We start from the raw sequence: 27,311 nt of genomic DNA, 5'->3' as shown, positions 1-27,311 counted from the left end.
CAACGGGGGAGGGGTGGGGTGGGAGCTTCTTCCATCACGGGGCTCCGCCTGAGCAGAGCGAGCCTCCCCTTTGTGTTCGCCTCCTGTTTGTTTACATGCCAGCCGGCATTGACGCCCTGGTCGCATGCACGTTTTACCAGAATGGTTTTTAGTGCAGCCACCGATGTCTCCCATTGTTGCGTGGCCGTTGGGTAAACAGATATGGAATATGGTATTAGAAAGGCAATGAAAAAAAAAACGTTTTGCCGACGACAAAAAAATGCGTGCAAATGTTTCAATTCTCATTTACGAGAAATGTTCAGTTTTGTAAAATGTCCATTACAAAATTGGGTCTCGAAAATTGCTTCTCAAGCTGGAGTGCCAAAAAAACAGAGGCCCCCCCGCTTGAAAACGTTGAAACAAATTAACGGGACGTTCAAATGTGATATTGGTAGCTCCAAATTATCGGCAGAGAGAACGCAACGGGAAGAGGTGCAAGATGATGTGGCGGTTTTGAAACGTAGAAAGGAACGCTCACAGTGGTCGACCCTTGATGTACACAAATCCGATGCTGGATGAAGGGCCTCCTTACGTCCTGTTCGTCACGAGGCTTGTTTAACTCCAAAACCGTTTGAAGAGTAACACTAATAATAATGTAATGATTACATTCAAAGCGAAAATTGTCAGTATGCTTTGGCAATATGATACCTGCAAGTCTCTCCCCTTCAAAAAGCACGCAACTTGTGACTTTATATTTCCTGCGTTTGTGCTGCTGCTAGACTTGACTATTGTTTACCAGGCCCCTTCTCAACACAGCACCAGAGGATAACCAATGCATCTTGGCAGACTTAGACGATCGCAGATAAAACCGGAATGTAATCCATTAGCCTGCGCTTATGCATTAATAAACGGGCTGAAAATTATGAAACACAATCCATTAATTAATCGGGGTTCACTTAAAAAACAACAACCAAATAAATACGTTCGTGTTCTGAAACTTCTGGATTCAGTTCACAAACAGTGGAATATTTTTTGTGTTTGGATAACCCGCAAGTTGGATGCGTCACGTTGCATTCGTAACGCTGTACTGTAGGTGGTCACATTTAAGTGATTTCCTTCGTCTTGCGTCTGCTTTATGTCCCGATAACTCAATCGTACAGACTCCAGCATAAGAAATAGAGGCTGTAATGGGCATTCTCCGTATTCGGTATATTTTAATATTAATAACGTTTATGCATATACATTACAGACATGGAACTAAATAGTGTTGTGTTCTACGAGAAACAGAGCCAAGGTGATTTAACCCGAATGTTTTCACATGGCATTCATTTTAGGTAAATTCATCTTAAGTCAATTCATCCCCTGGAAGGAACTCTTTAGTTTCATTCGCTGTACACCGATACATCTTTATTAAAATCCTTGACTTTTATTCCACATTTTTCTTACGACATTAATTTACATATTTATGTACAGTCACGTGAACGCACAACAAACCCTCAACACCAGAAACGTTTTACGATATATTGTAATTATTTTCTTTACAATAAGGCACTACGAAAATAAGTCCCTTGCATGCACGAGCCCCCTACGTTACACGATACACCAAGAGACGCCGAACCGCGAGGGGCCATGACCTTTAAAGCAAACGCACGTTCAAATCCACGATCCACGCTCAAATGTACAGAGGGTACGGGCAGCTTACGATGTTTTACTCTACTCGACAAAACAAAAACTAAATAAAAACGAGTAGTCGGGGATTTACGTGTGGACTCTACACACGGTTGGCTACGCACGGTCCGAAAAAAGTTCAACGCACGGACGGGGCGAAAGAAGTTCAATGCACGTACGTACATCCCTGCCTCTCCTGATAGGTCTCTCCAAAACAAAGGCGGCTCATATATATATCCATTAACACCGGTCGTCTCGACTCGTACACAATGTCGGCACGCGCTGCCACACAGGAACGAACACTGCGCATTGCGAATGTCCGTGAAGATAATTTTCTGAACGGTGGGGGGGGGGGGGGGGGGGGGATCAGCTGTTTGTGAATATTTACCCCCAACATGACTCCAACACGACTGGCTTTCTTCTGTGTCGACTACCCAGATATGTTTGCATCGCGTGAAGATTTACACACAACCTTTCCCCAAAACTGCCATATTCAATAAAAAAAAAACGGCATACAATTGCTTCTTAAAAATAAGTATCACATTCATAAATTAACGAGTAAATAAGACACGTTCTTTACTGGCGCAACAAAAAAAACCGAATTCACCAAAACTAAATTGTTGAGGCGTAACGAAAGGCATCGTAAAGTAATACGCTACACCGAGCGTGGTGAACGGGTGTGGGAATTTTTCTCTTTTAGCACTCCTATCGTGTTTTTTAAAAATTGTTTGCGGTTATAACTTACTGAGCCGCCCCGGTACTGGACATCTGTGTGAAAAAGAGATTCATAGCTCATCGGATTCCTCCGGGCTAAATACAGATTTCCGATTCTGAATCGAGCCAAGGTTCGTTCGGCGAGAGATACCAAAATACGTCGCCCTCGCGTTACTGAATCCTCGTTTGAACAGGAGCACAGCGGAGCCGTGTCTGTCCTCAGCAACGCCTTTTCAATACACGGCGCAAATGGTATTAAAAAGCGTCGTTCGACTCGCAGTCGCAGTGGTATTGCAGTGCTGTGCGTTGTGCACGCTGCGCTTGGATGAGGCGAGCGAGCAGAGGTCCGAACCTGCAGTGCAACTCAATGTCCGCTGAGCCATTGGCAGCACGTGCGGACTGTAGTGTGGCCAGGCGATCCCTTTGGGAAGAGGACGCTTTGATGCCGGGGCTATTTTCCCACTGCTGCAGCGATGACGCCAGTGCATTTATAAGTGCTGCTCCGTAAAAAAATATTTTTAAAATAACAACAACAATAATAATAATATCAACCTACCCATAATTTACAGACATATTCATTCTTGCGCCATGCATTGCCTCACGGCTGTTTCCCACCATAAGGATCATCATCATCATCATCTCGGCAACAGGGAGATCCTAATCCTCGTAAGATTTCACAAAGGAGCCATCTGGTAATTCAGCAACGGGGAGATTTTCTTCCAATACGGTTGTGACCCTGGCACAAGCGCAGTGTCAGGATTTTATTTTATATATGTATTTTTTTTACAGCCAAACAAACATATGCTGCGCACGCTTCATTGTGGTTCCAAAGTCCTCCATCGTGGAGCCAAAGTCAAAATTTAATGCAACAAAAACGAGCAAAGGGGGCATTTCTACATTGTACTACTTTTTAGTTAGTTGTCTCTACAGGTTCATTTATTCTCACGTTTACCTACTGAATCAGCAACTGCCGTCTGGAACGCTCTTCCAATATTACGAAGCCACTGGAGTTAAGCAACTTTTGAATCTAGACTGGAAACTAATTTCTTTAGAACTGAATTTTGTGTTTAGTTTGTTGTCCTTCCCCCGCACCTCCAATGAGCACGTACGGTGCAAAAGAAGTTCAACAAACAAACACACACACATACTCCACACCAAGCACAAACACCCGGCACACTACACACAAAATACAAACATTCGTGCGCTAAGGCACGCACGCACGCACGCACACTCAGAAAGGTAGCGAATCCTTGAATAAGTTATCCACAAAGTCGGGCGTCTGCACGAGGTCTTCCATCTTGAGGTAGAAGATGCGCTGCAGGCCCATCATGCTGAGCGAGTGCAGGAGGCCGGGCTGACTCAAGAGTTGCCTCACCTTGGCCGGCCTCGCTCCCAGCGAGTCCAGGTGCTCGCGCAGGATGCGCTGCACCTTGTTTCTCAGCTCCTCCACCCGCTTGGGATGCCGCAGGCCACGTCGCTCTGCACGCACGAGCATCACCGCAACTTGTTAAACCTCGTCCCGGAAAGACACGCCGTCAAATTCGTCGCGTGTTCATTATTTTTGTAAGGGCGGTACCCGCTCACGTCTAGAGTGCTTTCATCCTCGCCAATTAATTACAACAAGAAGAAGAATTCATCTTCTTGGTTCTTTCGGTAAAGTCACGTAGAAGGGAAGTAATAAAAATAAAAAAAAATTCTCACGACGTTTCGGCCACAACGCAAGCAGCCGTCCTCTTCACCTGAGGACGGCTGCTTGCGTTGTGGCCGAAACGTCGTGAGAATTATTTTATTATGTTTTATTTTATTACTTCCCTTCTACGTGACTTTACCGAAAGAACCAAAAAGATGAATCCCTGCAGTCACGAAAGCTTTAAATCGAAAGAAGAAGAATTGTTTGATTTGCGTGCAGCGGCATCGCCGAGGACTTTCCGACGAGCATCGCGCTACCACCTGCAACAAACAAATCCCGAGCGAGACCGCGGCGATGCGGGAAGGCGGCCAGCAACCAGCAGCAGCAGCAGCAATTGCCCAAGCTCTGTAATCCTATGTTGAAACATTTGGCCAACCTTCACTCAATAGCGTTTAATGCGCCTGTCAATCACCAGGCTTCATTGTATAAGTGTTACACAGCGACAAGCTGTAGTACACACACGAGGGTGTGGCATTGCTGCCTCTCTCCCTACAAAATACATCCACCCACAGCCCACTATGGTCACATTCAGACCCTATGCACATTTATATTGTGGTTAACAGTCCTATTATTAATATTATTCTTGCTACACATGAGCGATGTTTTAAACGTCGTAAATCCCAATTGCATTTCGAGTCCTATTGCTACTATTAAACACGAGCGACGTTTTAAACTTTACAAATCCAAATAATGGATTTTGAGTTTGTGTTTTTTAAATTATTATTTAGCATTATTATTTTTACACACGCGCACGCGCAGCGAATTGTTGTGACACGGGTGGCGGCGGCATTCAAAGCGTGCCGGTTTGGACAACAAACACCAGGGCGGGAGCACTGTATCGTGCAAACAGGCGTACGGTAGAGGTGGTAACACAAAAAAAACAAAAACAAACCAACACACTAGGCCGAATTACGCCCAGCGCACCGCCGGTGCCGTTCGCGCCTTTTCAGAGGCATCCGCGCGACGTTCAGAGACCGTACCGCCGAAGAGGACGGCCGCGGACAGGCAGGCCACGGTGGCGATGTCCGGCTCGAGCGCCTGCAGCGTGTCGGAGAAGCTCAGGATGCTGTAGAGCCACTCGCCAAACACGCGCACGCACTGGCTGAGGTGCAGCGCCAACCCCGTGCAGAACACCAGGCGCTCCTCCTTCGGGTTTGACCTGCGCGAACCACCCCCAAGGGAAGCCACCATTAATTAGTCCGCGGTGCCAGAGCAGGAATGGTGGCAGTAAAAGGTAGCGAAACTGTAACGGCACTGATGTATTTACACGGCCAATACAAGTCAATTCATTGATGGCCAACTCATTTCAAATGGTCATCGCGTAATTCGCTCTTGTTGTACGTGTGCACGTTGAACTTCTTTCACACTGCACGTTGCCAACCGCGCTAATCAGAGGTGACAACAATAGAGAAATTGGAACCCGCTTGAATGACATCACCGCAGGTGGTACCGCCAAGTGAAATGTCTGGCCTGGGCTCACGGACTAAGTTGGGTGAGCAATCCCCATCAGTGCTGCTCTGACCTGGCGCTGCGTGTAATAGATGCCACTGAAGTCCTTGTACCACGGGTCAACATGTACGGGATATTGATTACGTAGATATATGTTGTGCACTCAACTCACAGTCGGAAGACAGTGAGTTCAAATGCCATCTGGAAATCATACTGAGGCGACGTAATATTAATAGTAGTGGCATTTATTTATCCAAGAAGGCCTCGCTGAGTCTTGAGACTATTTCTTAGAAGGGGTCATACATTGGAATGTTTGGCCACATCTAGCGATGATAGTTTGGAAAAAATGGGGGAAAACAGAGCACCGCACTTGAGATTAGCACTGTTGGCTACGTACGGTGGGAGAAGATCAACACACGTACAAATAAACTGTAAGGTGCAGCGCGTGGAGATGACCTCCCTTCACGTGGCGATAACCTACCTTAATCGAGGTTTTTGGGTTAGATTGCATGAATATAAATGTGTCGCTAAACCCGCCACCACCCAATATAGCCAATTAGTGAGGTTTGTCACGTAAACAAAACATGCCAATTCGTTACCAGTACAGCACACCGGTGTGTAGGAGAGTAAACCCACAACATTTACAATTCGAGTACGAAGTTTCGCCAGCAATTTCAACCGGCATCATCAGGCGACAGCCAGAGTTGTGGCGAAATCCTCCTCCCGTTTCGGCCTTAAATAGATGGATGAAATGCGATGTCGTCTCGCCCGTGAGTGAGCCATCAGGTGCGCAGGCCAGAGATGACCTACCTGTAGGCGAGCCTGAGCAGGAAGAGCTCCAGGTAGGAGGAGCTGAGCAGCAGCTCGCGGTCGCAGCCGGGCAGCTCCTGGAAGCTGGGCAGGCGGGCGGCCCAGTCTCGCGAAATCTGCACGGAGCCCGAGAGCAGCTCGTAGAAGTGGTGGACGTGCTCCGAGTCCAGGGGCACCTTGGAGCGCTCGCTCATCGGGTTCATCTGCGGGGCGAGAGGGGGGGCGGGGGGTCACGTCAAGCCGAGGCGCGCCAACGCGGGCGTGCGATGTTAAATCAGCGCCGCGGCACCACCCCGCGACTGCCGTGCTTGTGCGGCGTGCGGAGGGCCTCGTCCAACGCGGCCTGTGTGCTGCACCTCCCCCCCAAGGTGTTGGTGTAGAGGCAGTCCCCTGGATGTTTGTACGCTGGATGCCGAACTCCTTTCGCACAGCACGTGGTCAACCGTGCTGATCGTCAAGCTGAAATTGTGTGCTCCCCTCGCCATCACTGCTTAATGCAGCATGTTTACTAAGTGGTTGTGGATAGTGTACTAATCCTGTTGCCGCTACGCAAACTCATTTAGTAACCCCACCCCTCCGCCCCCCCCCCCACTCTTTTATCTAAAAGTTGAGTCGCCCATGCAATGTGCCTGACATGTATCTGTGCCCCAGTCCCGACGTATATGTGTGTACGTTGAACTTCTTTCGCACCGTACGTAGCCAACCGTGCTCATCGGCGGTGCGGGGGAAAGGACAACAAGCTGAAGTGGCGTGCTCTCCTCGCCATCATCACCACCACCACCACTCAATGTTCATACCGCTCCTCCCACGCAGCACATCCCAATGTGCACTGCAGCAAGTGACGCCCCCCCCCCAGGGACCCCCCCCCCAGGGACCCCCCCCCCGGTGGCAGCTGTCCCTGTGAGGTACAAGTTGAATTGAGCACCGGGCCATGTTGAAACTGTTACGTGGCTTTCCAATGCAGTCGTTTGGAGTTATGTTGGTGGAAGGCATGCATTTAAATCTTGGCTCGTCATTCAGTTGGCCGTTGATAGCAAGTCAAAACTGGTCGTACTGCGAGACCAGGACCTCAGCATTTCGCTCAGATTCGCTCTCACGAGAATTGAACACTGCACAACGGGTGCATTCATGCGGCATCCACTTGGACTCTTCTTCAATACGTAAAAGGTGCAGCACGCAGCCAGCTTCATAAAAATTGCGAAATGCGCTTCTAATATCGCTAAATTGTGGTAGTTACTGAGCAAATATTCTTGTGAACTGCCATGCTTCACCAGCGCATGAACCAAGCCTGTTTACTCTCACACCCTCAATGGAAAACACATGTGCTGTGCAAAAGAAAAAGCACACGGCTCTTTTGATTTGATATTTACTCAAATGTTTCATGCAGATAGAAAATCGAGGCTCTGAAGGTTCAATTGGACTAAATGTATCCGTGCTTCCATTTAACAATTTATCTTTTAGATTTGAAGCTTTCGTGACTGCAAGGATTCATATTCTTAGGTTTTTTCGGTAAAGTCTATTCTTAAGCCTCACCTTACCATATTAATAAAAAGTGTGCCATACTTGGCCCTTCCCCTCTTCAACCATTATATATACGGAGTGGTAGCTCTTGTAATCTCTCATTTACTTGATACGGCTGTCGTGGCTGTGACGGTTCCACCTGAAGACGGAAGCTTGTGTTGCCTCCGAAACGTCGTGATTTTTATTTTATTTTACTTTTATTCATTTTAATTTTTTTACCTACGTGACTTTACCGAAAAAACCTAAGAATACTTTATCTTTTATTTATGCCAATGTTTTGCCACGAGCAGCGACAGCCTTGGCAGGGAAGTGAGAAGCCTCTTAAGGTGGTTCTGCCAGTGCCGGTCCAGTCTGCGTAAGTCAGCGACTGCGAGAAAGCCCGGCTCTCTTGCTGCTGCTCTTCGGGGCCAGGTACATCTGAATCGAGCACGGGGATCGATTCCCAGAATGTTTCTCTTTAAAAAAAAACAACAATCACCGAGCCGAGACAATTGAGATCCGCCCGCGCACGTGAACATTTTAATTTAGTAAGATTGACCCGGGCCTGGAACAACAACAAAAAAACACATCGCGGAGACAATGGCTCAGAAACCTTAGACGTGCGTGCGCTTCTAAACCGCCAGGGCACTTCCCACCATTCTACGCAAACGTTGACGTAAGGGCAAGGACACGGCACGTGCCGTGCAGTCTGCGTCTCGGATGCCCGATCACGATGTGCCTGCCCCCAAAGCTTTGCGAAGAACACAAAGTTGAGCAACGTGGGCAGCCTCTGCACGAGCACAAGTCACGGCGAAGGAATTGTACAAGACAGCTATTTTTGTATTTATATAAAGCAGTGGTATCCCGGTGCAACAAACAAAATTAAGTGGGTAACAGGATTGATGAGATCGTTGAACTGCGATAGTATGTAATGCGGTAAACAATGGTCCTTATGGATAAATACATTTCTGTTAGCATTTGTTCAAGGGATGCAAACACGGGTACCGACTTCAAGTTCACAGAATATCAATAGCTGGGTGAACCTTGTTTAATCACGCCACAGGGTGACCTTACACTGAGTAAAAGCCATCCACAAACACATCATATCTCAAGAGAGTGTTCCAACACAGAAATATTTTAAAAACAGGGGAAGGTATTGTAAACACACAGCATTTCACAACCACCATTACAATCCATGATTAACTTCTGGGTCAGATCGTGTAGAGTGAAATGTGTGTCGTCCACCCTCCTCCACCCGACACGGTCAATGAACAGAGCTGTCACGTGACGAACAAACGTGGCAAATTTTTACGACTGCTTTGGCAGCACCGGCGCGTGTGGTGTTGGAGAGATATCCACACGCACAATTTTACTTTCGATATTAGGAAGCTACTGGAGCCGTGTACTTTTAAATCGAGTTTGAAAACCAATTCATCTCGAACTGATTTTCGTGCTTTTTGTTTGTTGGCCTTCCCCCGCACCTCCGATTTGCACGGCCGGCTGCGTACGGCGCGAAAGAGGTTCAACATACTGTACGCACGTACATCTGAAGCCAAGTCAATTTTATTTTTGCTTCAACACGTGGCGCGCTTCTCTGGCACAAATATTCCACTGAGAAGTGCCATTACATGAATACTTATATGAACATAAAAAAAACTATTTTTTATACAATGAGAACGAATATATAACAACGGATAGTCGTCTCACCAAACGGTTAAAATGTTGTAGACCGCTCTCCAACACGGCGATGTTTCCGAGGCAGGAATAAATCGGCACGCTTGTTCACGCGACAACTCGACTCTCTGGCCGGCATTTGTTGAACTTCTATTCTGAGCATTAAGACGCCTGCACAGGAGAGCGGGCACGTTCGGCAACGGGGCGAGGGCGGAGGCAAGCGGACAGGAGGGGGATAAGAGAAAGAGAGAAAACAAACAAACGGAGCAGCAAGGCGAGTCGCACACCTGTGAGAAGTCGAGCTGAGAAGTGGCCGGCCAGACCTCGACGTGCGCTTGCACCAGCTCCTGCAGGTAGCTGTCGTAGGGGGGCTGCCGCGGCGCGCCCTTCTCTGCCGTCGGCGCCGGGCCCTTCGGCTTGGAGGGCAGTCGGCCCCTCCTGCCCTTCAGGTTGTCCGTGCGCACCACTGCATCCCCACACAGGTGGGCCTCCCGATTGTTATTCGCACAACAACAACGACAACAGCGACAGCGACAATAACAGCGCAGAAAGTTCACGTCACATCTAAATATCCGCGGAGAGAGGCAACCTCTGCTCAACGCGCGTCAATAATATTTTTCTATTTAAACTGAAAAATATAAACCTGCGGGGCTGCATTGGCAGCGGTGTACGTGCAGCGGAGGAGTACAACTCCCTCCCTGTCGTTGTCATCAACGCTGATTTCTCATAAATATATAAAATAGATTCGTGACTCTGACGATGGGCCCTGCAGAATGGCCAACGCCTGGGCATCGGCCCGATCCCTATCGATATTTACCTTCGAATGGCCACCGAGAAGTGGTGTAGTGTACAGTGTAGTGTATAGTGTAGTGTATAGTGTAGTTTATAGTAGTGTAGTGAATAGTAATGTATAGTGGAGTGTATAGAGTAGTGTATAGTAGTGTAGTGTTTAATAATGTATAGTTTAGTGTATAGAGTAGTGTATAGTAGTGTAGTACGTATGTTGAACTGTTTTCGCACCGTACGTAGCCAACTCTGCCAATCGGCGGTGGGGGACAATGACAACAAACTAAACGCAACACAGAGCAGTTCTAAAGAAATCAGTTTTCTATCTTCATTTAAAAGTGCATAGCTCCGGTGGCTTCCTAGTATGGTAAGGAAGAGCGTTCCAGACGGCCGCAGGAGTGCAACAGATGCCCCCGCCCGCGTCCCTCCCCCCTCACCTTCTTTGATCATGCCCACGGTGAGGCACTTCTGGTAGCGGCAGTACTGGCAGCGGTTGCGCCGACGCTTGTCCACGGGGCAGTTCCTGTTGGCCAGGCACACGTACTTGGCGTCCTTCTGCACCGTCCTCTGTGAGCAGTCACAACATCGCGCACGCAAGAGGGGAAGGGTCGAGAGGTCACCGTGGCCCACTGCGGACCGACGCCGCCGCAAGGCGCACGGACAGCCGACCACCACCGTCTGTGACAATAGAGTCCCACTCATCTGGCACGAGTCCCAACCTTCCGCTGATTTTTTTTTACTACCCACCACCAGGTAAGGCCCACTGAGCTCTCTGGCTCGTTTTCAAGAAGTGACCTGGTGATCGCAAATGATGGCCCAATGAAGTGGATTATCACGTGGAAATGTATAGCAGCAGCCAAATACACCATTGGAACCTCATTTGCCAGTAGCAAAATATGATAATTGGTTTTTACCCTTTTATCTGGCAACAAAACTGACACCCTTTTACAAGGAGTCATTAGCAGCCAAATAATCAGCAGGTTTCTAAATGCAGAGGGAACAACCGCAGGACCCGGAGAAAAATCCACGCGACCATGGGGAGAGAATCACGCAAACTCCAAATATATATGTATATACCAAGCGAGGTAGTTAACATCTCGCCATCGTGGCTTAGAAACGATAAGCTATGTTTGCCACTCCAATACGTTGTGGATTACTTGTCACGCTGCAAATACACACCACTCATCGCAAAGCTCCTGTTCTTAATGCCTCCAATTATTTAATGCCGCGTATTTTTTTCTCTCTCCCAAATTTCAAGTTGCTTACCCTTATCCCGCCGTCAACGTTAAAGTTACAAATCTATAACGCGCCGCACGTTTCAAAGGCACGCTAAATCACAGACGAGCGGGGAGACAGCCGGAACCGGCTCTACCAACAACTGCCCATGCTCCTTCTTGGTGCTACATTTGGGATATTGGACAAATTCCACTAACGAGTGATTACACTTAAAATGCTACTCGAAATAAAGAATGAACGCACCGAATGATACACGTTCCAACGGCCTGCCGCATCGCCACAGCCACCACCACATTCACCGATGGCATTTGCAGGACTGCATCGCGGTTGCAGTTTGTATTTATAAAGAGTGATGGTGCATTTGTATCTCGTGACAATCCCTCTCTAGCCGTCACGCTGGATGCCACCGTGGTCACAGAATTCGCCGAACGACCACAAGATTAAGGGTTCATATCCCATCAGGGGTGTAATGGCGCATTACATGCTTCAGGTTACGATAACATAAATCGAATTACACGTTTTGCAATTTGTGTGTTTTATTAAATATATCTCGATTGGAATATATGATGTATGTAATGTGTTCACGTGACCCATGTAGCCACTGGAGGCCGTTACATTCACCAGGAATGGCAAAAAGAGAATCGATTCTTGAAGTCAATCACGAACCATGAATTGTGACAATTGATCAATTCACGAGCGGTGGAGGGGTGGGGGGGTTGTGTTAATTGTTACAACCATGAAGACCGGGTCAGAGTCAACTCAGCCATTCACCCCTTGGGGGAATGATAAAAATACGTGCCACTTTATGGGAAATCAACAACGGCTGTCCTGCACAGAGCCTGCCCCCTTCCCCCCGGAATGCGAAATTTCCACAACCAGCTGGCGACGCGTAGGATGAGCGGCTCAACCCCAGCTAGGGGAGGAGACACTCGCGGCTGTTGCAGCCCTCGTCGTGCCAACTCGGGGTGGTAGGAGGAGGAGGTTGCCTGCTCACCTTGAAGAAGCCCTTGCAGCCTTCGCAGGTGCGCACGCCGTAGTGCTGGCACGCCGCGTTGTCTCCACACACGGCGCACATGCCCTCGGCCGCCGGCGGAGATTCGCCAACCGGAGGCATCATCGTCGGCATGGCCGACCGAGAGGAGCCGAGCCGGGGGACTCCTCTGCCAAAGTCTGGAGTGCAGGAATCTGGCAAATGCTGATGCTGATGCTGCTGCTGCTGCTGCAGCAGGTGCTGCCGCTCGATACCAAAGTCTCCGCCGTCGTGGAACGGCCCGGCGTAGTGGGCCGGCTCGTAGTGGCGCTGCGAAGCCGGGCTCGGGTGGAAGCCTGCCATTTTCACGGCGGAGGGACATTCGGCGAGTGGCCGCATCCTGCCGAGGGTGTGCTCCAAGTGCGACAGGGCCATCGGGTACCCCGGCATGGCCCGTCCCACCGGCAGGGCGTCCATGCCGGGGTGAAGTCGCCTCTTGACCGGGGGCGATGCCTCCGGGTCTTGCAGGGGGCCGGCGGCCTGGGGCGGGCCGTGGTCAGAGTCCGGCGGCATGGGGAATTTCGTCAAGAAGTGGGGGCGCCTTTCGGCCGCGATGGGCCTCGCGAAGCCGTACCCCGGCATCCCTTGCCTGTAAAACGATTCCGAGTCGCCGGGATGGGGTGGCAGGTAGATCTTCATGCCCGGCGGGGAGGGGATGGTGCACGGCACGGGCAGCTGCTTGAAGCCCATCGTGTGCGGCGCCGGCTTCCTCTCCACGCTGGCGAGGTTGGTGAGGCTGTACTGGACGTGCGAGCCGCCCTGCTCGTCCCACAGCGACGGCTGCAGCGAGTCAATGGACTCGGGCGTGGAGGGAGGGGACTGCTTGTAGAAGTCGATGGGGCTCAGGTCGCGGGTGAGGAAGCCGTGCACCATCGGCCGCTCCTCCTTCACGCCGTGGTAGGGGTGGTACGCGAAGTCGCCCGCCTTGCCGTCGTAGTGGACGACCCCCGCGGGCGCGTCGGCGTTCGTCAGCTCCATGTTGAGCCTCACAAACTCGGGAGTGTCCATGAGTCGGGGACTCAGGTCCAGCGGCCGGGGGTCGCGAAGCGGTCCGGCGCTCGGCTCTCGTCCGCTCGGCGATCTGAGCACGTCCGCCGCCGCTGCGCTCATTTGTCGGTCGGTGCTTCGGAGGTCTGTGCAAGGGGGGAGAGAAGAGAGAACGGCGCACGGGAGCGTGAGAAGCGTGCGCGTGCCTGCTCGCGCGCGCACGCGCGTGTGTGCGCTGAACTTTTTTTTTCGCACCGTACGTAGCCAACCGCGCTAATCGGAGGTGCGGATGGAAGGACACCAAACTAAACGCAACAAAAAAAAGTAGTTCTGAAGAAATTTGTATTCAATCTGACGCTCAAGCAAGCGTTGAGCAAAGAATGGCTCGCTTGTAAATTTGCACTTTGGTGGTGCTGAGCCAGTGATTGAAATTCCACATTCCTATGCATTGGGGGGGGGGGGGGGGGTGGCAATCGCGGTCTTTATATGACAATTACTGCTGTTGTAACATCCCATTTCTAGATTTATATCCGATCTAAATTCTTTATCACGATTACATAACGGCCCCCGTAGGTGCATGAGCGCCAACTGGAAGAGCCGACGATGCGTGGTTTGCTTGATGGGCTGTGCTTATCCCCCCCCCAACATGAACGCACAGGTACGCACAGGCAAGCACGCACCTTTACTGCCGATCGTTTAAACCATTATCTACGAAACGGCGACGCGTTCGGAGAGCGCGCAGGCCCCGTCACCAACGGTCCAACCGGCCGATCTCTCTATTCGTAAATTGTTCGCGAGAATAAAATAGCTTCGAGCGCGGCAAATGTTATTTTTTCAAAGTTTTTTTTTTGCGTCGGTTGCCCCACGAGCCCGTGTTTTAATATCGCGCGCGGACGTCACCTGGGCGGTACACCTTTTTCCTCGAGGCTCTCGGTCAATTGTTTACGGAGCCAAACACGCTGCGTCACCTTGGCAGCCGGCCACAGAGAGCCGAGGGTGTCCACGCGACACTATTTCGAGGGCTCTGGTACCCGGGACAGCTTTCGCCGGGCGTCGTTTAAATAAAAAAAACTATTTTTTATTGCGACAATTTTTTTTTTAATTAGCAGGTAAAGCCCCACTGAGCTATAGAGAGCTCTTTTTCATAAGCGGGCTGGACATCACAAATGACAGCTCAACGAAGTGACTCATCATCGCGGGGCAATTTATAGCAGCCAAATACTCTAAACGCATGATGTTGATTTTAAATGTGGAGGCAAAAACCGGGAGGAGCCGGAAAAGAAAAGAAAAATCCACGCGATCACGGGGAGAGCATGCCTACTCTCCAAATATACAGCAGCAGGCGTCAGGGTCTGAATTGAACCCACGACCTCCTGCATACCAGGCGAGGTAATTAACATCTCGCCATCACCGAGATGGCTCCAGACCCACGAGAAACATTCCGACGCGCACTTTGTCTCCTCGTTCAAACACGCTGCGGATGCACTTTATCTAGTCTCGTCAAAGACCGTAAATCATCACGTGAACTCCGGTCATCTTCGCAGCAACGGCTTTTAGCTTAAATTTCGATTTAAAGCTTGCCAGTCAAACAAAAAGGGTCAGCGCATCGCGCGGAGCTTTCAAGTGCGCTCCTGCGGCCGTCGGGAATGCTCTTCCTTCAGATACTAGCAAGACTCTGGCGCTGTGCACTTTGAAATCTAGATCGAAAACTCATTTTAAAGAAGTTACTCCTTGCGTTTTGTGGTTTAGTTTGTTGTCCATTCCCCCGCACCTCCGATTAGCACGGTTGGATACGTACGGTGCGAAAGACGTTCCACATAAAGTATGTATGTGCATACATAGAGCATATGATATAGCAATATAATTAATATAACATTGTAATAAATTATATGTATATATAAGAGTTTTTTTTTTTATACGGTTCCACACTATGAAAAGTTGTTGACTGACAATTCGAACGCTGTAGCCTAATATTTATTTCATAAACATTTGATTGCTTTGTTCAATCGCTATTAATGTGGCTTTTTTTAGCGATTCGCATTCTCCCGGGAATAGTGGCGCACCACATCTCCAATTCAACACGTGGTTCTGCGTCGATCTAGGACCCGTGTCTAACAGAGAGGGATCCCTTGCCTATGAATATCTGGCGGTTCACCAGGATTGGCGTCAAGCGAGCGAGATTCCGGCCGATGAGACACTTAATGTCCGAAACCAGTCCAGAGTTCGCTTGCATTAAGACCAATGGTGCTGGGGAAACGAAAGCCACGTGGCGCATGGGATGCGTAAAATAATAAAACATAAAAACAATGTACGTGATGAGACAGATATGGGAAGGTGGAATATTATTGTCTGCGTTTTTGTTTGTTGTTGCCGCTGATACTTTCCATAACGATGGTTAGTTTTTTCGTGCTAAGAGATGGAAAAACACAGCAAGTAGTTTGCCATCTTCGCTCGATCTGTTACGTCGGTGGTGGGAGCTGAATGCTACATCAGTAGGCATCAAGATGGTTTGATCGAAACGACATTGAACCTCTAGCTCTAAATAAATACAAATCTACAATTTACACGGGTGTTCATCATCTGTTTCACTTCGTTTCATTGAACATGAATGAACGTCTGTTTTAAGTAAGTTCCAATTACGAAAGTAATTTGGAAAAATTATTTGCGTACAACTAAAATGTACGTGTTAAAAAAACACCGCACATTTCAAATTGTACTCTGCAATGCAATGCAGGGGATACGTTAATTATAAATGTAACTTGCGATCAATATTCAAATTAAAACCAATTGCTGTGAATTATTAAATATAACTCTGCAGGAGCCGGTTGCATCCTGTGACGTTTAAATTTCGTCCGTTGAGAGCCTTTGCGAGGATTCCGAACGGAAATGTTTGAGTGGAGTTTTCAGACTAAACACCACGGCTGTCCCCAGACTAATTTCCATACCTTGTGAAAATTTACTAAAAAAAAACCCCACAAAATAACGAAACAGAATTTACGTGCAAAATAATGTGTTTTTGTTTTTATATATATGAAAAAACTCTTGTCGAGCCAATGTCGTGAAGCAAACTATATTTGGCACTATATTTAATACACTATGACACGATATTGAAGCCAATGTAGTATGTATTTATATTTAGTTTGAGTATGCACTGTAATTATAGTAAACATATAATTATCCATTCAAACTCACTGGCACGCAGAAGCCGAGTCGATCTAATAAAGAAACAACCATATTCTCTGCTTTTGTGTTGTGTTTAGTGTTGTTGTCCTTAACCACGCACCTCCGATTAGCACGTTTGGCTACGTACGGTAAGAAAGAAGTTCAACATACAAGGTTGTGGTGACACTTCCATCCCAGTTTTTTCGACATTCCTGCATCTGTGTGTGTGTGTCGGTGGGGAGTGGTGGTGTAGCAGTTAGCGCGCTGCACTATGAACCTGGTGACCAGGGTTCGATTCCCGCGCACGGCCAACACCAGTGACGATTATCTGAACCGGTCCTGGGCCTCCCCTAGGTCGACTCAGCCTCAAATGAGTACCTGGTGCGGTGTGTAAACATCGTCTATAGGGAGACAAAAGCGGTCGGGCGTGGTGCTGGCCACCCACTCCCTCGTGTACCGTTTCGGCCTTCATAGGTGCTCGCTAACAGCACTTGCCCCTACAGTCTGTTAAGGCTACACGGGGGGAATCTTTGTGTCAGGTGGGTCTGTATTTAAGCTTTAAAACGATATTACAATTGCACAGCTTCCCAACGCGGTGTTGGGGTCGTAACGCAGTCTCAGCCGAATCCACTTTGGAGAGCCAGTCAGCGCAGCCGCAAGAACCTCAGATTTCAGCACTAGTGTCACGTGCATGTAACTCGTGAGATGCTGGTATTTCTGATGTCATCTGGACTCGCTTCTCTACGGCAATATCTGCGTGTTTTTTGTTAAGTTTCGTTGAAAAATGCATACGTCAATTTTTTGTTATTTAATTTCATTATCATCATCATCGTCGATAATAATAACAACCAAAAGACAGTGTCAAGTAAATGCTAGATGAAGGCCTCCCTTGTGCTGCGTCGGTCGTGAGAGATGTCTAGGCCATACTTCATCACTGCTGGCGAGCGCTGGTTGGTAAAAGGGCGTTGGGGAAGTGAGCTGCGGACCAGGGAGTTGAACTCCGATCCCAGGGTTCATAAGCCCGGCGCGATGCTTGTGACAGCAAGCAGAGCTTCGCGGGGCTATTTTTCGATTTAAAGCTTTCGTGACTGCAGGGATTCATCTTCTTGGTTCTTTCGGTAAAGTCACGTAGAATGGAAATAATAAAATAAGAAAAATAAAACATAATAAAATAATTCTCACTGCAGGGATTCATCTTCTTGGTTCTTTCGGTAAAGTCACGTAGAATGGAAATAATAAAATAATAAAAATAAAACATAATAAAATAATTCTCACTGCAGGGATTCATCTTCTTGGTTCTTTCGGTAAAGTCACGTAGAATGGAAATAATAAAATAATAAAAATAAAACATAATAAAATAATTCTCACTGCAGGGATACATCTTCTTGGTTATTTCGGTAAAGTCACGTTATTTTATTATTTAAATTCTACGTGACTTTACCGAAAGAACCAAGAAGACTTTGCGGGGCTGTAACTCGCACGCATTGACTAAGGAGCAGCACAAGGTCTGCGTTTCGCCGTTTGCAAGCCGCAACCACAAATGCCGCACACGCACGCGAGCCCACGCGTACGTGTTTGGCGATGCGTGTAGAATATTCGTGTTAACTGCAAAAAAAATTACTTCTTTCAGATGTATGATTTTGCACCTTGGCGTAGAGGACTAAATGTTACCAGAGATGTTGACTGTTGAAGGAGAATGACTTGAACTGAGCAGATATGGCGAAGGACAGGTTTGAGATAGAGGCCAATCACGGGTGTCTAGTGGTCACGTAGAGAGTACGGAGGGCACGCGTATTCTGTGCACCTTCGACTAGCACGGTTGGCTACGTACGATGCAATAGAAGTTCAACGTACATACTGGCCTAGCTGAGTGCACAGCCCAGTGTCACCAAAGCCAATACGATGCATCACGAGCATTTGTGGTTGCAATTTGCGAAACACATTTAGTGGCAATTGTGTAACTTTAATGAATGTATTTTCATACTCTAACTTTAAAAAAATAATAATTACTTATTCCACACGTCTATAATGATATAGCTGTTGGCATATTCCTTTATGTAAATCCATCGTGTAATCTAGCTTGTAAGATGAATTTGAAGTGACGGCTTGGATTTGTAATATAACCGGCATAATTGTAATGAAAGAGTGTTTAAATTGACTATGGTGATGCGTTTTTCTTGTTCTAATTAAGCAAATTTATATTGTATATACTTGCATACTTTCGACATCATGTTAACCTAGACATAGCATCTAAATGAATTCACGTCATTTAAATGCGGTATACACCTCTGATGTAATGAGAAAGACAAGAGACGGAATGGGATGTTGTGCCTGGGGATAATACGCATGTATGTTGAACTTCTTTCGCACCGTACGTAGCCAACTGTACTAATCGGAGGTGCGGGGAAACGACAACAAACTAAGCACTAAAACACAGTTGTAAAGAAATGAGTTTTCAATCTACATTTGAAAGTGCATAGCTCCAATGGCGTCCTAATATCGGAAGGGAGAGCGTTCCAGACGGCCGCGAAAGTGCGTTTTCAAGCGCCGTGCGACGCGGTGGCCGCCGCCTTTGTTCGATGGCCACGGCCAAAATCTCCTGCTGCTGCTGCGAGGTGCACGAAGTTAGGCGGAGACAGCGCTTCGAATGCACTTCACGGCGATTTTGAAGAATCGCACCCAACTGGGAGGAGGAGGAGGATGAGGAGCGTCCGATGCGACGTTCGTAAGTGAATATTTCGTGGACAGAGTCACATTGCGGGAGGAATACCGCGATCGCCGATGCTCTTTGAGAAAACGACACGGCCGAGGGTGAGTGACGGAGAGACACGCACACAATGCTGGCGACGGTGTTATTGATTTATCAACAACATCTCGTGTTGTCAGAGGGTTCGTATATAGGGCACGTGAGTTGGTCAATAACGGTCACGTCTTAAAAAAAAATATTACAAGTTAACACCGCATTGTTCCGGCAATCCAACACCTTGCAACAACAAAAAAACCCTTTCAGCTAAATCAAAGGCTCTAGAGTGCTGGTATTTTTTAAAATCCTTTATATCAAGTTCATTTGCTTGCTTGCTTGCACGCTTACGACCGTGCAAATCTTTCGGTCGTTTTTTAACCCACATCCCGTGATCCAATCGAGCTGACATTTTGCACACAGACCTCGTTGTGCGTGACAATTTATTTTCGTGAAAAAAAAATGCCCAAACTTTCCACTTTTTAGGAAAAAAAATGTTTCATATGTAATTTAAAATACCAATGTGATAAAAATGAAACTCCTACTCAAGAAAAACAAAAATTAATAATAAAATAAAACCGATGCCACGCATATAAAGGATTTATAGTGAAAAACTTTGTTTTTACGGGTTAATTTGTTTTATACTACGACTAAGATTTATCAATGATAACTCTTACAAGGGCAAGCCACGCAGCAGTCATGCACGTAAGCGCAATCACGTGGCAGCGTGGATTCCCTCTGCTTCTACACAGCTTCGAATGCCCTGCTGATGTTTCCCCGAGTACAATAACAATTCTTAATGATGTGTATAATCTCGGCGTAAGCCTGCCTCGCGTGCACACAGGCAGTGCTCGCTTGCTTGCGCACAGAGGGTTGTCCCGGGGTTCCGATGGGTACTTCCGATATCTAAACAGTTGGAGGTAAGGTTTTGACGTGAAGGCCGAATCGTTGTGCGCTACGAGTTCGGTCGATTAACCTGTACCGGTTCCTGGGCCTCCCCTAGGTCGACTCATCCTTAAATTGGTACCTGGCGCGGTGTGTCGTAACCATCGCCACCAGGGAGACAAAGGCGGCCGGGCGTGGTGCTGGCTACCCACCCCTTCGTGTGCCGTGTCGGCCTTCGTAGTTGCTGCTCGCTAACAGCACCTGCCCCTACAGTCCGTGAAGACTATACGGGGGATCTGTGTCTTTGTGTGTGACACTGTTTTAGGTGACAGCGTGGCCATGCACAGGCCAAATCGCTGCGCACCGAGAGGATGGGACCCAGTCGTGCATCAACCAACACATCACGGCTTGAAACTTGGTGACCGTTTAAATAAAAAAATCAAAGGTGATTACAATTAAAGGCATTTCAGAAGTTTCGCCTCTATCAATATATATACACGTATATACAAACTTGGATCTGTGCTGAACAATTATAGTTTGCCTTTGGAAGCTAACCCTCCTTTTCCTGCAGACGACCGCTTGTGTTGCGATTGAAACGTCGTAGTTTGTTGTTATTTTATTTGAACCCATCTACGTGACTTTACCGAAAGACCCAAAGAATATGACGTACTGCAGTCACGAAAGCTTCAAGTCAAGATTTAACTATTGGACGCTTGATGGCTACCCCTTCCGTAACATGAAATAATATATTACTACAATGCGGTATAACCTTTTCTTAAAATTAGAAGAGCGTTGTTATTTAATTGAATGTTTTATTTTATTCTTTCAACAAGTTAACGTGCACAAGTAATTCCACGCAATGAGGAGGAATCGTCACACAGGGCTCCTCCTGACGCAATCATCGACCAACCTCGACCGAACGTCACATCTGTCTCTCGGCAACTACGTCAGAAGAATACTTGATGAGGCTGAAATATGTTTTCCTTAGAGGTATACAACTAATACTGTTGAATTCGCTAGGTAAAGCCCACTGAAGCTATGAGCTCTTTTTTCAGAGGCGATGTTAGATCATGTACATGACAGATGTCATCACGCGTGAGGGCTTTATAGCAGCAAGCAGAGATAATCTAAACACGTGTTTCTAAACGTGGAGGAAAAAAAACAGGGAGGCAACCCCGAGTTCAATCCACGCAAAGCACGGGGCGAGAAAGAACACGCCAAAGACTCCACACATTCACAAACAGGCATCGGTCAGCGTCCGGGGATCGAACCCACGCGCTCCTGCGTAAAACCAGGCGCGGTATCTATCACCTCCTGCCCACACCGCAGCGTCACCCAACGTACCTTCGCTACGAGCGCGGATCTTTAAAGACACTTCGACAGGGAAGGGTCCCTCCCTTCACGCGCGGCCGCCAAATCCCACGGCGCGGAATCCCCGCGCGCGACACATCGTAAATAATGAGCCCGTACCTGCCGCGCGCGATCACCGCTGATATACCGGGAGCGTCGTTCCGTCGCTGCCAATGAACGAGCCGCGTTCCCGTGGGCCACGGGCGTCACGCGGCCCCCCCCCCTGCGCACATGCACGCCCACAACAATACCCCACCACCACCCACCCACGACCCATCCCATCCACCCACTCGTCCACTGGGGGCCGGCCCAATCGGTCGGCACCACCTCCGCCGCCACCCGTGCCGACGCGGCGTGCGCGCTACCCAATGCCCGGTGGCCCGCGATGGGGGAACCCTCGTTACCTCGATGTCCGCGCAAACATTAGAGATGCATTGATATGTTAAGGGTGGGGAGGGGGGGGGGCAGGAGGGGAGGCGGAATAGCCCGCACCCCAGCCAACCCCTCCACGACTCCCCTCGTTCCCTACCCACAAGGATAAAGAGCCCCCGTATAGCCTTTAGCGGACTGTTGGGGCAAGTGCTGCAGTTAAAGCGAGCACCTATGAAGGCCAACGCGGCACACGGATGGGACGTGCCTCTGGTGGCTAAAACCACGACCTGCCGGCCGCCTTTGTCTCCCCCAGTAGCGATGTTTATTTATACACATCATACCAGGTACTCAATTCAGGCTGAGTCGCTCCTAGGAGGGGAGGGGAGGGTGGTCACGCCCGGGACCGATTCAGATAATCGTCACCTATGTTGGCCGTGAGCAGAAATTTAACTCGGTTCACCCCGGGGTTCGTAACACGGTGCGCTAACCACAAGACCCCCTCCCCGCCCACACACTCACACGATCAGTGCTCGTTAGAAGGGGGTCTCTGCGCTAGGGGCGTGGAGCCGGGATAATTATGATTAAAATGCGGGGGCGGTGGGAGCTTGCTCTTACGGTAATCGATGTTTGCCCGATGGCATTGGCGCCGTTCTACCTCTGTGTCTTTGTCCCCCCGCCCCCATCACTCCACGGGGGCTCCGTCGTGCAATGCGGTGTCCACGTTCATCCTCCACCACACGCACTTCCACCACCACCATCATCATCTCGATTGGAGCGGCTTCATTGACCGCGCGCTGCACGTAACAACCGGACAAAGCGTCTCGGCCCCGTGGCTCAAAATGCAAAAAGGAACGTCCTTGGCATTTCCACGCCGCCGCTGCTGCTGCCGCTGCTGCTACTGCTGCAACTGCTGCTACCTTGAATGCCGGCGTAATGAATGTACCTGTGGAGGTAAAAGAAGCCCCCTGAACCGCTGGCGACGAGACCGTGAGATGGTTGTCGCCTCGCTGTAGTTGCCCCCGATACAATCTGCACAATGAGCTCTTTGTCAATGCCAGACTCTCTTTAAGTGGTTTCTGTAAAAAAAAATAAACCCAACAATATAGCGATGATGTTTTCATGTCATGATCTGCAGTGAGTCAGGGCTGAACACGTCGAAGGAATCATGAATTCGCCTTCCTTTTACACTTTTGTTGGTGCATACCGTAATGTAAATGTCTATTTATGTTAAAAAAAAAATGCTTATAGCATTCAACAAATGCTGCTGAAATAGTTTGGGTACAGAAAACAGCGTGCATTTATATATCCTCGCGAAAGGCAACCTCAACTTATTATTTGAGAGTTTAGATTCGTCTCGTATACATTACGGTAACTGTAGACGAATTAAAACTCATTAAAGAAATGCAACATATAGCACCACGAGCACTAATCCTAAGTATTAAGAGCTACATTTTAACTTCCAGCATGTTCCTTACAAAGCAAAACAAAAAAACCAGGCGTGGCTAGGTATACGCACTCAAGCAATAATTGCACGGCGCCGAAATTCTATAAATACACACCCACAACACGTACACAGACACACAACAACAGCACCATGATCACCAGCACGTGTGTGTGTATGGGCGCGCGTGCGTCCACGGACGCGCGCACATTTCAGGTTTAACCTGAGCGACGGCTCTCCCGTCCCCCTCCTCTCTCTCTGTGAGACGCGTGAGGCAATCACTGAGAAATCTGCCTCGGGTGCGCATCTTGCCTCCTCGCCGCACGTCACGAAGGCAGCAGCAGAAGGGGCAGCAGTAGCAGCAGTAGCAGCAGCAGTAACAGCAGTAGCAGCAGCAGCAGTAGAAGCAGCAGTAACAACAGTAGCAGCAGTAGAAGTAGCAGCAGCAGTAGCAGCAGCAGTAGCAGCAGCAGTAGCGGCAACCGGTAGGCGCGGATGTCGTCGCGGATTTTATTTAAAAAAAAATATTTTTTATTTTCTAAAAATAAAAATTGGGCGGCGCAGCCACGGGGCTGCGAGAGAGGCGCAGCGCGTCGCACGCGCGCACGCACGCACGCGCGCACGTGCCTTGAACTTCTTTCGTACCGCACGTGGCCAAAGCGTGCTGATCGGAGGCGCGTTCCGTACGTGGAGCCTCGGCGAGACGACGGGGTTGTGCGTGCGCGCAAAAAGGCCAGCAGCGAGCGCGGGGCTTAAGCCCTCGGGATGTCACGCGGGGGGGGGGCTGGTACCATTCGTGGATACCCACGCCGTAGCACCCGCCCGTCCACCTGCCTGCCTGCCCCTGTCACCTTCACCACCACCATCATCATGTGTCTGTATGTTGAACTTCATTCGCACCGTACGTGACCAACCGCGCTAATCGGAGGTGCGGGGCAAGGACGACAAACTAAACAAAAAAAACCGGTTCTAAAGAAATTAGTTTTTTATCTATATATATAAAATCGTGCATGTCTGTCTGTCCGTCTGTGTGTGTGTGTGTGGATTTCGGACCATACGCACTTTCATTGGACGGCGGTTGCCCCTGGCAACGGATAGCGACGCCTTCGCCGCTTTCATTGGACTTGGCAACGGCTAGCCACGCCTTCGCCAAGGGCTGCAGTTTCATTGGACGGCGGTTGCCCCTGCCAACGGCTAGCCACGCCTTCACCACTTTCATAGGCTCCGTAAATAATTAAATAACAGCCATTACACAGTATTGTTGGCGCGCTAGGGGGGGGGGGGGAAGGCACGCCACCCGTACCCTGCCTCTGCCGGGTGGGCAATTTAGGCCAGGCCGGAGGCTCTGCACGCTACTAGGCCTCGACACCCACCACACCACTCTGAGGTAAATTCATCAAAGTTTTTCCTACTCTTCACTCCACCCCCACCACAATGTGTGCTATTTATATTACTTTTAAACCCAACGCGCCAAACATCGATTACTTAAATGTTCACTGTACAAATAGTCATTAAGCTGGGTCAGCGTACTGCCAGTCTATCATGTAGACTGTAGCCTGCTTATTAAGCTCGGTGAGCGTACTGCCACTCTATCATGTACACTCTAGCCTGCTTATGAAGCTGACTGCGTGTACTGGCAGTCTATAATGTGGACTGTAGCCTGGTTATTATAATCGATTCTTTATATGTTCTTTGTACAAATAGTCATTAAGCTGGTTGAGCGACCCCAGTTCCATTCCAACTCACGCCCACCACCGCTGACGATTATTTGAAACGGACCTGGCCCTCCCCTAGGTCCACTCAGCCTCAAACGCGTAACTGCTGTCGTGTGTGAACATCGTCACTGGGGAGACAAAGGCGGCCGGGCATCGTGGATCCAAGTCCCGGGCGAAGCCGGGTCAGGTGTATGTGTTTATGTGTATGCCTGTGTGTCTGTATGTATGTGTGTATGTATGTGTGTGTTTGTGTGTGTGTGTGCATGTATGTGGGTTTTTTTCTATGTCTTTATGTGTATGTCTGCGTGTCTGTATGTATGTATGTACGTGTGTGCATGTGTTTGTGTGTATGTATGTGTGTGTCTATGTATGTGTGTGTATGTGTTTCTGTGTATGTATGTGTGTGTATGTATGTGTGTTATGTGTCTGTCTGTGTGTTTGCATGTATGTGTGTGTGTATTGTGTATGTGTTTGTATGTGTTTGTGTGTTTACGCTCGCATTACACAAATGTGTTGCAGGTCTAAGGAGTTCCTTGCGCAGCATTGCCGCTTTATTATTTCAGTCGTTTACTGCCGTACGCACCCTGAAAGTCGTGTGTGTCTGCAGCAAGCGCGTGTATGTGTACCTATGGACGCGCGCGCGTGTGTTGTGTAGGGGGAACGGTAGTGTTGTGCTTAGCGTGCTGCCTGTGTCTGTGTGTCTGTGTGTGTGTGTCTGTGTGTGTGTCTGTGTGTGTCTGTGTGTGTGGTGTGTGGGGAGCGGTAGTGTAGTGCTTAGCGTGCTGCCTGTGTCTGTGTGTGTGTGTCTGTGTGTGTGTCTGTGTGTGTGCGTGTGTGGTGTGTGGGGAGCGGTAGTGTAGTGGTTAGCGTGCTGTCTGTGTGTCTGTGTGTGTCTCTGTCTGTGTGTGTCTGCGTGTGTCTGTGTGTGTGTCTGTGTGTGTGTCTGTGCGTGTGTGGTGTGTGAGGAGCGGTGGGTGTAGTGCTTAACGCTACGCTGCGCTACCAACCCGGCGAACCCAGTTCCATTCCCGCTCACGACCACCACCGGTGACGATTATTTGAACCTCCCCTAGGTCGACTCTGCCTCAAACGAGTAACTGCTGTAGCATATTAACATCGCCACTGGGGAGACAAAGGCGGCCGGCCGTGGTGGATACAAGTCCCGGGCGAAGCCGGGTAGTACAGCTAGTCGCAAATATACGCAGCGTTGGAGAGTACTCGGATGGGAGATTGTCTGGGAATACGGGGGAGTTGTATGCTTGAGGCTGCGAGGTAGTTGAGAGATGGCGGTAGAGACGGTGTTTGCTTTGATTATATCCGTGCGGAGCTTTGAGTGTTGTCCTCTGTGGTATGCATGGTGGGGGTTCTCCTCCGACAAGGGAGCCCAATTCTAAATGGCATTGGACCAAACATCCCAATGTGGCAGGAACCTCCTGACAGACAACCTCGAGATGAAGTGAGGCTCTTCTCGATAAGGGCGATACAAATGTAATCTCAAGCAGCGTACGCCTGGTTATAAGTAACATTTATATTTATTAAATATAGCAATCATTCTATCTACGGGACATTTTGTTGCTAGTCTGGATTTAAAAGTACACAGTTCCCCAACGGCTTCCTAATATCGGAACGAAGAGCGTTCCAGACGGCCGCAGAAGCGCATCTGAGAGCGTGCGATGCGGTGACCGTCTTTGTTCGATGGCCAGCCAAAAGCAGCTGCTGCTGCGAGGATGAGCGGAGTTTGCGTGACCCTGCACACCGTAATCTACTGAGATCGATGTTCATGGACGCAGCCTGCCGAGTGATTGGATGCGACTTCACGAAATGTAATTGTCTCAAGTATAACAATAATGATGATCATAATTTCAACTTGCATCTGCGCGCGGCACAGTATTCGCTCGCTGTCGTAGAAGGAGGACGGGACGCAGAGGAGGGGCGAGGAAGAACCACATAGAGCAGCCACGCGAAAAACCGGTGCCCACAATAGTCCAAGCTCTGCGGTCCTCGATATATTGAGGTGTTACCGCCTGATTAATGAGCGTTTAATTAAGAACCTGTAGCCTCAGTCCTGGGGGAATCAAAGCCATTGCCGTATGTAGATGAAAGGCACTCAACAATACCACACC

The 27,311-nt window shown here is 48.9% G+C and overlaps 1 protein-coding gene across 1 annotated transcript; it reads right to left on the bottom strand.

Moving 5' to 3' along the window:
- Positions 1 to 912: 912 nt before the first annotated feature.
- LOC133345273 (nuclear receptor subfamily 4 group A member 2-like) lies at positions 913 to 21,777 on the bottom strand. Its single transcript, XM_061555888.1, has 7 exons — positions 21,655 to 21,777; positions 12,501 to 13,669; positions 10,708 to 10,837; positions 9,772 to 9,950; positions 6,311 to 6,513; positions 5,032 to 5,210; positions 913 to 3,840 (listed from the first exon to the last, which is right to left on the bottom strand). The coding sequence occupies exons 2-7, from the start codon at positions 13,644 to 13,646 to the stop codon at positions 3,593 to 3,595; spliced, it is 2,085 nt and encodes a 694-aa protein (XP_061411872.1). The 5' UTR covers positions 13,647 to 13,669; positions 21,655 to 21,777; the 3' UTR covers positions 913 to 3,592.
- Positions 21,778 to 27,311: the final 5,534 nt, after the last annotated feature.

Source organism: Lethenteron reissneri, chromosome 21 (genome assembly GCF_015708825.2).
Source record: "Lethenteron reissneri isolate LAM-NWPU_2019-01 chromosome 21, ASM1570882v1, whole genome shotgun sequence".
Taxonomy (NCBI): Eukaryota; Metazoa; Chordata; class Hyperoartia; order Petromyzontiformes; family Petromyzontidae; genus Lethenteron; species Lethenteron reissneri.
The sequence above is the reverse complement of the archived record's forward strand: the minus strand, read 5'-3'. Positions and strand labels throughout refer to the sequence as shown.